The sequence below is a fragment of the Phasianus colchicus genome, chromosome 32 (assembly GCF_987193195.1).
Source record: "Phasianus colchicus chromosome 32, bPhaCol1.hap1.1, whole genome shotgun sequence".
Lineage (NCBI taxonomy): Eukaryota > Metazoa > Chordata > Aves > Galliformes > Phasianidae > Phasianus > Phasianus colchicus.
Genome location: NC_143467.1, coordinates 2,389,234 through 2,400,720, shown reverse-complemented (window position 1 = coordinate 2,400,720; position 11,487 = coordinate 2,389,234). Strand labels below are relative to the sequence as shown.

Below are 11,487 nucleotides of genomic sequence, written 5' to 3'. Positions count from 1 at the left end.
CCCAACCTTTATGGGGTCGATCCTCTATGGGGTTGATCTTTATAGGGTCAATCTTTATGGGGTCGATCCTTTATAGGGTTGATCTCCATGGGTTTCATCCTTTGTAGGGTCAATGTTTATGGGGTCAATCCTTTATGGGGTTGATCCTCTATGGGGTCAGTCTTTATAGGATCAATCTGTAAGGGGTTGATCACTTATGGGGTCGATCTTTATGGGATCAGTCGTTTGCAGGATCAGTCATTTATGGGATCAGTCGTTTATGGGCTCGATCCTTTATGGGGTTCATCTTTTGTGGAGTAAATCTTTATGGGGTTGACATGTATGAGGTTGATTCTTTTTAGGGTCGATCCTTTATAGGGCCGATCCCTTATGGGGTCGATGCAGTCTTGATGGGGTCAACAAAAGAGCGATCCCGTAATGGGATTCCCGGACTTTTATGGGATCACTTCAGCCATAATAGGATTTATTCATCATTTATGGGGTTGTAGGGTTATGGGGTGGGGTTATGGGGTGGGATTTGGGGTTATGGGGTGGTATTGAGGTTATGGGGTGGGATTTGGGGTTATGGGGTGGGGTGATGGGTTATGGGGTAGGATTTGGGGTTATGGGGTGGGATTTGGGGTTGTGGGGGTGGGCAACGGATTATGGGGTGGGGTGATGGGTTGTGGGGTGGTGTTGGGGTTATGGGGTGGAGTGATGGGTTATGGGGTGTTATTGGGGTTATGGGGCGGTGTTGGGGTTGTGGGGGGGGATTTGGGGTTGTGGGGTGGGGTCATGGGGTAGGATTTGGGGTTATGGGGTGGTACTGGGGTTGTGCAGTGGGGTTATGGGGTGGTGTTGGGGTTATGGGGTGGGGCGATGGATTATGGGGTGGGATTTGGGGTTATGGGGTGGTGTTGGAGTTATGGGGGTGGGATTTGGGGTTGTTGGGGGGGATTTGGGGTTATGGGATGGTGTTGGGGTTATGGGGTGGTATTGAGGTTATGGGATGGAATTTGGGGTTATGGGGTGGGATTTGGGGTTGTGGGGTGGGGTGATGGGTTATGGGGTGGGATTTGGGTTATGGGATGGGATTTGGGGTTCTGGTGTGGGATTTGGGTTTATGGGGTGGTATTGGCGTTATGGGGTGGGATTTGGGGTTATGGGGTGGTGTTGGGGTTATGGGGTGGGGTTATGGGGTGGTGTTGGGGTTCTGGGGTGGGGTGATGGGTTATGGGGTGGTATTGAGGTTATGGGATGGGATTTGGGGTTATGGGGTGGGGTTGTGGGGCGGTATTGGGGTTATGGGGTGGTGTTGGGGTTATGGGGTGGGATTTGGGGTGGTGTTGGGGTTATGGGGCGGTATTGGGGTTGTGGGGTGGTATTGGGGTTATGGGGTGGGATTTGGGGTTGTGGGGCGGTATTGGGGTTATGGGGTGGGATTTGGGGTTATGGGGCGGTGTTGGGGTTATGGGGTGGGGTTATGGGGCGGTATTGGGGTTATGGGGCGGTGTTGGGGTTATGGGGTGGGGTTATGGGGCGGTATTGGGGTTGTGGGGCGGTGTTGGGGTTATGGGGCGGTATTGGGGTTATGGGGTGGGATTATGGGGTGGTGTTGGGGTTGTGGGGTGGGGTTATGGGGCGGTGTTGGGGTTATGGGGCGGTGTTGGGGTGATGGGGTGGGGTTATGGGGCGGTATTGGGGTTATGGGGCGGTATTGGGGTTCTGGGGTGGGATTTGGGGTTGTGGGGCGGTATTGGGGTTATGGGGTGGGATTTGGGGTTATGGGGTGGTATTGGGGTTATGGGGTGGGATTTGGGGTTGTGGGGCAGTGTTGGGGTTATGGGGTGGGGTTATGGGGCGGTGTTGGGGTTATGGGGTGGTGTTGGGGTTATGGGGTGGGATTTGGGGTGGTGTTGGGGTTATGGGGCGGTATTGGGGTTCTGGTGTGGGATTTGGGTTTATGGGGTGGTATTGGCATTATGGGGTGGGATTTGGGGTTATGGGGTGGTGTTGGGGTTATGGGGTGGGGTTATGGGGTGGTGTTGGGGTTCTGGGGTGGGGTGATGGGTTATGGGGTGGTATTGAGGTTATGGGATGGGATTTGGGGTTATGGGGTGGGGTTGTGGGGCGGTATTGGGGTTATGGGGTGGTGTTGGGGTTATGGGGTGGGATTTGGGGTGGTGTTGGGGTTATGGGGCGGTATTGGGGTTGTGGGGTGGTATTGGGGTTATGGGGTGGGATTTGGGGTTGTGGGGCGGTATTGGGATTATGGGGTGGGATTTGGGGTTATGGGGCGGTGTTGGGGTTATGGGGTGGGGTTATGGGGCGGTATTGGGGTTGTGGGGCGGTGTTGGGGTTATGGGGTGTTGTTGGGGTTATGGGGCGGTATTGGGGTTATGGGGTGGGATTTGGGGTTATGGGGTGGTATTGGGGTTATGGGGTGGGATTTGGGGTTGTGGGGCGGTGTTGGGGTTATGGGGTGTTGGGGTTATGGGGCGGTATTGGGGTTATGGGGTGGGATTTGGGGTTATGGGGTGGTATTGGGGTTATGGGGTGGGATTTGGGGTTGTGGGGCGGTGTTGGGGTTATGGGGTGGGGTTATGGTGCGGTACTGGGGTTATGAGGTGGGATTTGGGGTTATAGGGTGGTGTTGGGGTTATGGGGTGGGGTTGTGGGGCGGTATTGGGGTTGTGGGGCAGGGTTATGGGGTGGTGTTGGGGTTATGGGGTGGGGTTATGGGGCGGTGTTGGGGTTATGGGGTGGGGTTATGGGGCAGTGTTGGGGTTATGGGGTGGGGTTATGGGGCGGTGTTGGGGCTGTGGGGCTCAGAGGCGCCCCGCATGGTCTGTAGGATCCAGTCCCTGTAGCGGAAGACGTCCCCATAGACGCCCGGTTTCCCCTCCTGCCCGCAGGGGTTCGGCCCCCACCAAACCACGCCCTGCACCGCGCCTGCGCACAGCAGCGGGGAGCCGGAGTCGCCCTGCACGGCATCATGGGAGGAGCGGGGCATCATGGGACGGAATGCGGCACCGTGGGAATGGGGCATCGTGGGAATGGGGCATCATGGGAGGGAATGGGGGGTTGTGGGAGAGAGTGGGGCATCATGGGAATGGGGCATCGTGGGAGGAGCGGGGCATCATGGGAGAGAATGCGGCATCGTGGGAATGGGGCATCGTGGGAGGAATGGGGGGTTGTGGGATAGAATGGGGCATCATGGGAATGGGGCATCATGGGAGGAGCGGGGCATCATGGGATGGAATGTGGCATCGTGGGAATGGGGCATCATGGGAGGAACGGAGGGTTGTGGGAGAGAGTGGGGCATCAAGGGACGGAATGCGGCATCGTGGGAATGGGGCATCATGGGAGGAACGGGGGGTTGTGGGATAGAGTGGGGCATCATGGGAATGGGGCATCATGGGAGGAGCGGGGGGTTGTGGGATAGAGTGGGGCATCATGGGAATGGGGCATCATGGGAGGAGCGGGGCATCATGGGAGGGAATGCAGCATCGTGGGAATGGGGCATCGTGGGAGGAAAGGGGGGTTGTGGGAGAGAGTGGGGGATCATGGGAATGGGGCATCATGGGAGGAGCGGGGCATCATGGGACGGAATGCGGCATCGTGGGAGGAGTGGGGCATCATGGGAGGGAATGGGGGGTTGTGGGAGAGAGTGGGGCATCATGGGACGGAATACGGCATCATGGGAGGGAATGTGGCATCGTGGGAATGGGGCATCGTGGGAGGAACGGGGGGTTGTGGGATAGAATGGGGCATCATGGGAATGGGGCATCATGGGAGGAGCGGGGCATCATGGGACGGAATGCGGCATCGTGGGAGGAGTGGGGCATCATGGGAGGGAATGGGGGGTTGTGGGAGAGAGTGGGGCATCATGGGACGGAATGCGGCATCGTGGGAGGGAATGTGGCATCGTGGGAATGGGGCATCGTGGGAGGAACGGGGGGTTGTGGGATAGAATGGGGCATCATGGGAATGGGGCATCATGGGAGGAGCGGGGCATCATGGGAGGGAATGCGGCATCATGGGAGGAGTGGGGCATCATGGGAGGGAATGGGGGGTTGTGGGAGAGAGTGGGGCATCATGGGACGGAATGGTGCATTGTGGGAATGGGGCATCATGGGACGGAATGCAGCATCATGGGAGGGAATGGGGCATTGTGGGAGGGAATGCGGCATCGTGGGAGGAGCGGGGCATCATGGGACAGAATGCGGCATCGTGGGAATGGGGCATCGTCGGAGGAATGGGGGGTTGTGGGATAGAATGGGGCATCATGGGAATGGGGCATCATGGGAGGAGTGGGGCATCATGGGAGGGAATGCGGCATCGTGGGAATGGGGCATCGTGGGAGGGAATGGGGGGTTGTGGGAGAGAGTGGGGGATCATGGGAATGGGGCATCGTGGGAGGAGCGGGGCATCATGGGACAGAATGCGGCATCGTGGGAATGGGGCATCGTGGGAGGAATGGGGGGTTGTGGGATAGAATGGGGCATCGTGGGAATGGGGCATCATGGGAGGAGTGGGGCATCATGGGAGGGAATGCGGCATCGTGGGTGGAGTGGGGCATCATGGGAGGGAATGCAGCATCGTGGGAGGGAATGCGGCATTGTGGTATAGAATGGGGCATCATGGGAGGGAATGCAGCATCATGGGAGGAGCGGGGCATCATGGGACGGAATGGGGCATCATGGGAATGGGGCATCATGGGAGGAGCGGGGCATCATGGGACGGAATGCGGCATTGTGGGAATGGGGCATCATGGGAGCAGCGGGGGGTTGTGGGAGAGAGTGGGGGATCATGGGAATGGGGCATCGTGGGAGGAGCGGGGCATCATGGGACAGAATGCGGCATCGTGGGAATGGGGCATCGTGGGAGGAAAGGGGGGTTGTGGGAGAGAGTGGGGGATCATGGGACGGAATGCGGCATCGTGGGAGGGAATGTGTCATCGTGGGAGGAGCGGGGCATCATGGGAGGGAATGGTGCATCGTGGGAATGGGGCATCATGGGACGGAATGCAGCATCATGGGAGGGAATGGGGCATTGTGGGAGGGAATGCGGCATCGTGGGAGGAGCGGGGCATCATGGGAGGGAATGCAGCATCGTGGGAGGGAATGCGGCATTGTGGTATAGAATGGGGCATCATGGGAGGGAATGCAGCATCATGGGAGGAGCAGGGCATCATGGGACGGAATGCAGCATCATGGGAATGGGGCATCGTGGGAGGAACGGGAGGTTGTGGGATAGAATGGGGCATCATGGGAGGGAATGGGGGGTTGTGGGAAAGAGTGGGGCATCATGGGAATATTATGGGGTATTATAGGATGTTATTATGGGGTGTTATGGGGTTATTATGGGATGCGGGGTCATATAGGGTCATTGTGGCGTTATTGTGCACTTATTGTGGGATTATTCTGGGATGTGGGGTCATATGGGGTCAGTGAGGGGTTATTATGGGATGTGGGGTCATATGGGGTCAGTGTGGGGTTATTATGGGACGCGGGGTCATATGGGGTCAGTGTGGGGTTATTATGGGACGTGGGGTCATATGAGGTCAGGGTGGGGTTATTATGGGACGCGGGGTCATATGAGGTCAGTGTGGGGTTATTATGGGACGCGGGGTCATATGAGGTCAGTGTGGGGTTATTATGGGACGCGGGGTCATATGGGGTCAGTGTGGGGTTATTATGGGACGTGGGGTCATATGAGGTCAGGGTGGGGTTATTATGGGATGCAGGGTCATATGGGGTCAGTGTGGGGTTATTATGGGATGCGGGGTCATATGGGGTCAGTGTGGGGTTATTATGGGACGTGGGGTCATATGAGGTCAGGGTGGGGTTATTATGGGATGCAGGGTCATATGGGGTCAGTGTGGGGTTATTATGGGATGTGGGGTCGTATGGGGTCAGTGTGGGGTTATTATGGGATGTGGGGTCATACAGTGTCATCATGGGGTTATTACAGGACGTGCAGTCGTATGGGGACACGGGGGAACTACTGGGTTATTATGGGGTTATTATGGGATATTGGGTCATATGGGTTATTATGGGGCTATTATGGGGTTATTATGGGATGTAGAAGCATGATGGGGTTTTTATGGGTTATTATGGGATGCGGGGTTATTATGGGGTTATTATGGGATAGAGAAGCATAATGAGGTTATCACGGGGTTATTATGGGATGTGAGATTATTACGAAGCGTATATAGGATTAGTATGGGGTCATGGGGGCACACGGGGTCACGGGGACACTGTGGGGTTACGGGGTCATTATGGGGCCATATGGGGACGTTGTGGGGATATGGGGTCACGTGGGATCATTGTGGGGTCACGTGGGTCGCTGTGGGGTCACGTGGGGCCGTTACGGGGCCATAGTGGGGATACGGGGTCATGTGGGGTCACTGTGGGGTCACGTGGTTCGGTCACGTGATGCCGTTACCTGACACGAGTCCTCCCCCTTCACCCCCCCGGCGCACAGAGCGCCGTCGGTGACGTCATCACCGTGCGCCGCCCGGCACTCGGCGTCGCTCAGCAGCGTCACGTTGAGGCAATGCGGGACTTCCGGGTACGACGCTGGGGGGGGGGAGAATGGGGGGGGTAGGGGGCAGGATGGGGGCGGAGCTCAGACCCACAGAATGGAGCCATATCTGTCCTATAGGGCTGCGGGTCCCCCACCCCATAACTCCCCCATAAAACCCCATAATAACCCATAGCCCACCCATAACCCCCCCGTAACACCCCATAGCCGTCCCCAATGCCCCTCCCCACCCCATAATCCCATAACAACCCATAGCCACCCCATAACACCCCTTTACTCCACCATTACCCCCCATAACTCCCCAAAGATCCTCCCCCGATCCACCCCATAATCCTACAACATCCCATAATACCCCATGATATCCCAAAACACTCCATTACATCCCATAATACCCATCATAATATCTCAAAATACCCCATTACATCCCATAATACCCCACGATATCCCAAAACGCTCCATTACATCCCGTAATACCCCATTACATCTCATAATACTCATTACAGCCCATAGTACCCCATGCCATCCCTTAATACCTCCCACGACATCCCATAATAACCCCTCATTTTATCCCATAATACCCCATGACACCCCATAATACACCGTAACCTCCCATAATTCCCCATCACATCCCAAAATACCCCTCGTTACATCCCATAATACCCCATACCATTCCATAATACCCCACGCCATCCCATAATTCCCCATGACATCCCACAATACCCCACTACATCCCATAATACCCCTCATTACATCCCATAATACCCCACGCCATCCCACAATACCCCATGACATCCCATAATACACCATGACATCCCATAATTCCCCTCGCTACATCCCATAATACCCCATGACATCCCATAATACCCCATAATAACATCCCACAATACCCCATAACCCCTCATAATTCCCCATTACATCCCAGAATACCCCATGACATCCCATAATACCTCACGACATCCCACAATACCCCACGCCATCCCATAATGCCCATTACATCCCATAATACCCCACGACACCATCCCATAATTCCCCATAGCGCCATCCCATAATACCTCTCATTACGTCCCATAATACCCCCATAATGACATCCCACAATTCCCTGCGCCATCCCATAATACCTCTCATCACATCCCATAATACCCCATAACGCCATCCCATAATCTCCCACTACATCCCATAATACCTCACAACATCCCATAATTCCCCATAATGACATCCCATAATAACCCAATTACATCCCGTGGTGCCCCATTACATCCCATAACATCCCATAATGCCATCCCACAATACCCCCCCCCCCCCATGACATCCCATAATACCCCCGAGAACATCCCATAATACCCCTACGGGCGTCCCATAATAACCCCATGACATCCCATAATATCTCTCAACACATCCCATAATACCTTTAAGGGCACCCCATGATAACCTCATCACATCCCATAATACCCCCCTGACACCCCATAATACCCCCATGACATCCCATAATACCCCCCATTGCATCCCATAATACCTCATTACATCCCATAATACCCCATGACATCCCATAATACCCCCCATTACATCCCATAATACCTCATTACATCCCATAATACCCCATGGCATCCCATAATTTCCCATAGCGCCATCCCATAATACCTCTCATTACACCCTATAATAGCCCCATGACACCCCATAATATCCCTCAATGCATCCCATAATATCCCTAAGGACACCCCATAATAACCCCATGACATCCCATAATATCCTTCAATACATCCCATAATACCCCCATGACACCCCATAATACCCCCATAACACCCCATAATAACCCCACTACATCCCATAATATCTCTCAATCCATCCCATAATACCCCTAAGGACACCCCATAATAACCCCATGACATCCCATAATATCCTTCAATACATCCCATAATACCCCCATGACACCCCATAATAACCCCATGACATCCCATAATATTCCTAAGGACACCCCATAATACTCTCGTGACATCCCATAATAACCTCAGGACATCCCATAATACCCCCCATTACATCCCATAATACCCCATGACATCCCATAATACCTCTCATTACACCCTATAATACCCCCATGACACCGCATAACATCCCTCAATGCATCCCATAATATCCCACAATCCATCCCATAATACCCTTAAGGACACCCCATAATACCCCCCAGGACACCCCATAATACCCCTAAGGACACCCCATAATAACCCCATGACATCCCATAATACCCCTCAATACATCCCATAATACCCTTAAGGACACCCCATAATACCCCCCAGGACATCCCATAATAGCCCTAAGGCCAACCCATAACAACCCCAGGACATCCCATAATACCCCTCAATACACCCCATAATACCCCCATGACATCCCATAATACCCCTCAATACACCCCATAATACCCCCCCGACACCCCTCAGTGACCCCCTGGCGCCATCCCATCGTCCCCCGCGCCATCCCGTGATGCCCCTCGCCACCTCCAGTGCTGCCGTATCCCATCACCGTGCAGGCCGTCCCAGGCTGGGCCTCCGTGAGGGGGAGGGGCAGCGGCCGCACCGAGGGGCCGAGGGTGAAGGGGGGGTCGAGGCGGAGCAGCATCAGATCGTGCGGAAGTCCCGCCCCTTCCGCCGTGACGTCACCGCCCCCATCCTCGTCCCCCATTGGCTCGTAGTCGGGGTGCACGAAAACTTCGGCGGCGGCGGAGTACTGCTGGGAGGCCGAGGGCGAGGACAGGTTGTGCGAGCCGGCCAGGACCTGGATGTGGCTGCGGGGGGCGGGGGGTCACAGCGGCGGGGGGGGGGGAGCGCTCCCCATTGCCCCCCATTGTTCCCCATTGCCCCCCATTGCCCCCCATTGTTCCCCATTACCCCCCATTGACCCCATTACCCCCCATTACCCCCCATTGCCCCCCATTGTTCCCCATTACCCCCCATTGCCACCCATTACCCCCCATTGTTCCCCATTGCCCCCCCATTGCCCCCAATCCCCCCCATTGCCCCCCATTGTTCCCCATTGACCCCATTACCCCCCATTGCCCCCCCATTGTTCCCCATTACCCCCCATTGACCCCATTGCCCCCCATTACCCCCCATTGCCCCCCATTGTCCCCATTGCCACCCCATTGACCCCATTGCCCCCCATTGCCCCCCATTGTTCCCCATTACCCCCCATTGACCCCATTGCCCCCCATTGTCCCCATTGCCCCCCATTGCCCCCCATTGCCCCATTGTCCCCCATTCCCCCCCAATCCCTCCCATTATCCCCCATTGCCTCCCATTTGCCCCTATTGCCCCCATTACCCCCCATTGCCCCATTATCCCCCATTGCCCCCCATTGCCCCCCATTGCCCCATTGCCCCATTGTCCCCCATTGTCCCCCCAATCCCTCCCATTATCCCCCATTGCCCCCCATTGCCACCCATTACCCCCAATTGCCCCCCATCACCCCCCATTGCCCCCCCCCATTACTTCCCATTGGCCCTCATTCCCCACCTGTTGCCCCCCCCATTACCCCCCATTGCCCCCCATTTGCCCTTATTGCCCCCCATTACCCCCCATTGCCCCATTGTCTCCCAATCCCTCCCATTATCCCCCATTGCCCCACATTGCCCCCCCATTACCCTGCATTGCCCCCATTACCCCCCATTACCCCCCATTACCCCCCATTGACCCCATTCACCCCATTGTCCCCCCCCATTGCCCCCATTGTTCCCCATTGCCCCCCCATTGCCCCCATTGCCCCCCATTGCCCCCCATTGTTCCCCATTGCCCCCCCATTGTTCCCCATTACCCCCCATTGCCCCCCCATTGTTCCCCATTACCCCCCATTGACCCCATTGCCCCCCATTGTCCCCCATTGTTCCCCATTGCCCCCCCATTGCCCCCATTGCCCCCCATTGCCCCCCATTGTTTCCCATTACCCCCCATTGACCCCATTGCCCCCCATTGTTCCCCATTGACCCCATTGCCCCCCATTGCCCCCCCATTGTTCCCCATTACCCCCCATTGACCCCATTGCCCCCCATTGCCCCCAATCCCCCCATTGCCCCCCATTGCCCCCCATTGTTCCCCATTGCCCCCAATCCCCCCCATTGTCCCCTCATTGCCCCCCATTGCCCCCCATTGCCCCCCCATAACCCTCAATTTCCCCCAATCCCCCCCATTACCCCCCATTGCCCCCCCAATCTCCTCCATTGCCCCCGACTGCCCCCATTGCCCCCCCCCGGCCCCCCCCGGGCCCCATTCCCCCCCCCATTGCCCTCCCTCTACCCCCCCACCACCCCAATTCCCCCCCATTGCCCCCCCCCATGCCCCCCAACGTCCCACCCTCACCCCCCAAATTGCCCCCCCCCTCCCTCCATTACCCCCAATTACCCCTCCGGCCCCCATTTCCCCCCCCCCATTGCCCTCCCTCTCCCCCACCCCCCCAATTCCCCCCCATTGCCCCCCCTGCCTCCCACTATTGCCCCCCCATTGCCCCCCCCACGTCCCACCTGCCCCCCCCATGCCCCCCACTTCGACCCCCATTACCCCCAATTACCCCCCATTGTCCCCCCTGCCCCCCACCATTGCCCCCCCGTTCCGCCCCCCCACGCCCCCAATCCCCCCCATTGCCCCCCCCACGTCCCACCCTCACCCCCCCCATTACCCCCCCCTCCATTACCCCCAATTACTCCTCCGGCCCCCATTCCCCCCCCATTGCCCTCCCTCTACCCCCCCACCCCCCCAATTCCCCCCCATTGCCCCCCCTGCCTCCCACTATTGCCCCCCCATTGCCCCCCCCACGTCCCACCTGCCCCCCCCATGCCCCCCCCGACCCCCATTACCCCCCAATTCCCCCCCATTCCCCCCCCATCCCCCTCCGGCCCCCAATTCCCCCCCCCTCCATTACCTTCCCCGTACCCCCCCCACCCCAATTCCCCCCCATTGCCCCCCCCCGCACCCCCCC

General features: G+C 57.3%; 1 protein-coding gene across 1 annotated transcript; it reads right to left on the bottom strand.

Moving 5' to 3' along the window:
• Positions 1–2,677: 2,677 nt before the first annotated feature.
• On the bottom strand, positions 2,678–10,024 carry LOC116241018 (glandular kallikrein-3, submandibular-like). Its single transcript, XM_090128078.1, has 4 exons — positions 10,008–10,024; positions 9,018–9,304; positions 6,430–6,563; positions 2,678–2,962 (listed from the first exon to the last, which is right to left on the bottom strand). Exons 1-4 carry the CDS (start codon positions 10,022–10,024, stop codon positions 2,780–2,782), a joined length of 621 nt encoding a protein of 206 aa, XP_089984204.1. The 3' UTR covers positions 2,678–2,779.
• Positions 10,025–11,487: the final 1,463 nt, after the last annotated feature.

Bases quoted from the DNA above. Each gene is read 5' to 3' on its own strand.
- LOC116241018 (XM_090128078.1), bottom strand. The intron at 6,564-9,017 runs GTGGCGAGGGGC...CCCCCCCCCCAG, and splicing joins GGGATACGGCAGCACTGGAG to CGTCGTACCCGGAAGTCCCG. The intron at 2,963-6,429 runs GTAACGGCATCA...GATGCCGTGCAG, and splicing joins AGGGGGAGGACTCGTGTCAG to GGCGACTCCGGCTCCCCGCT.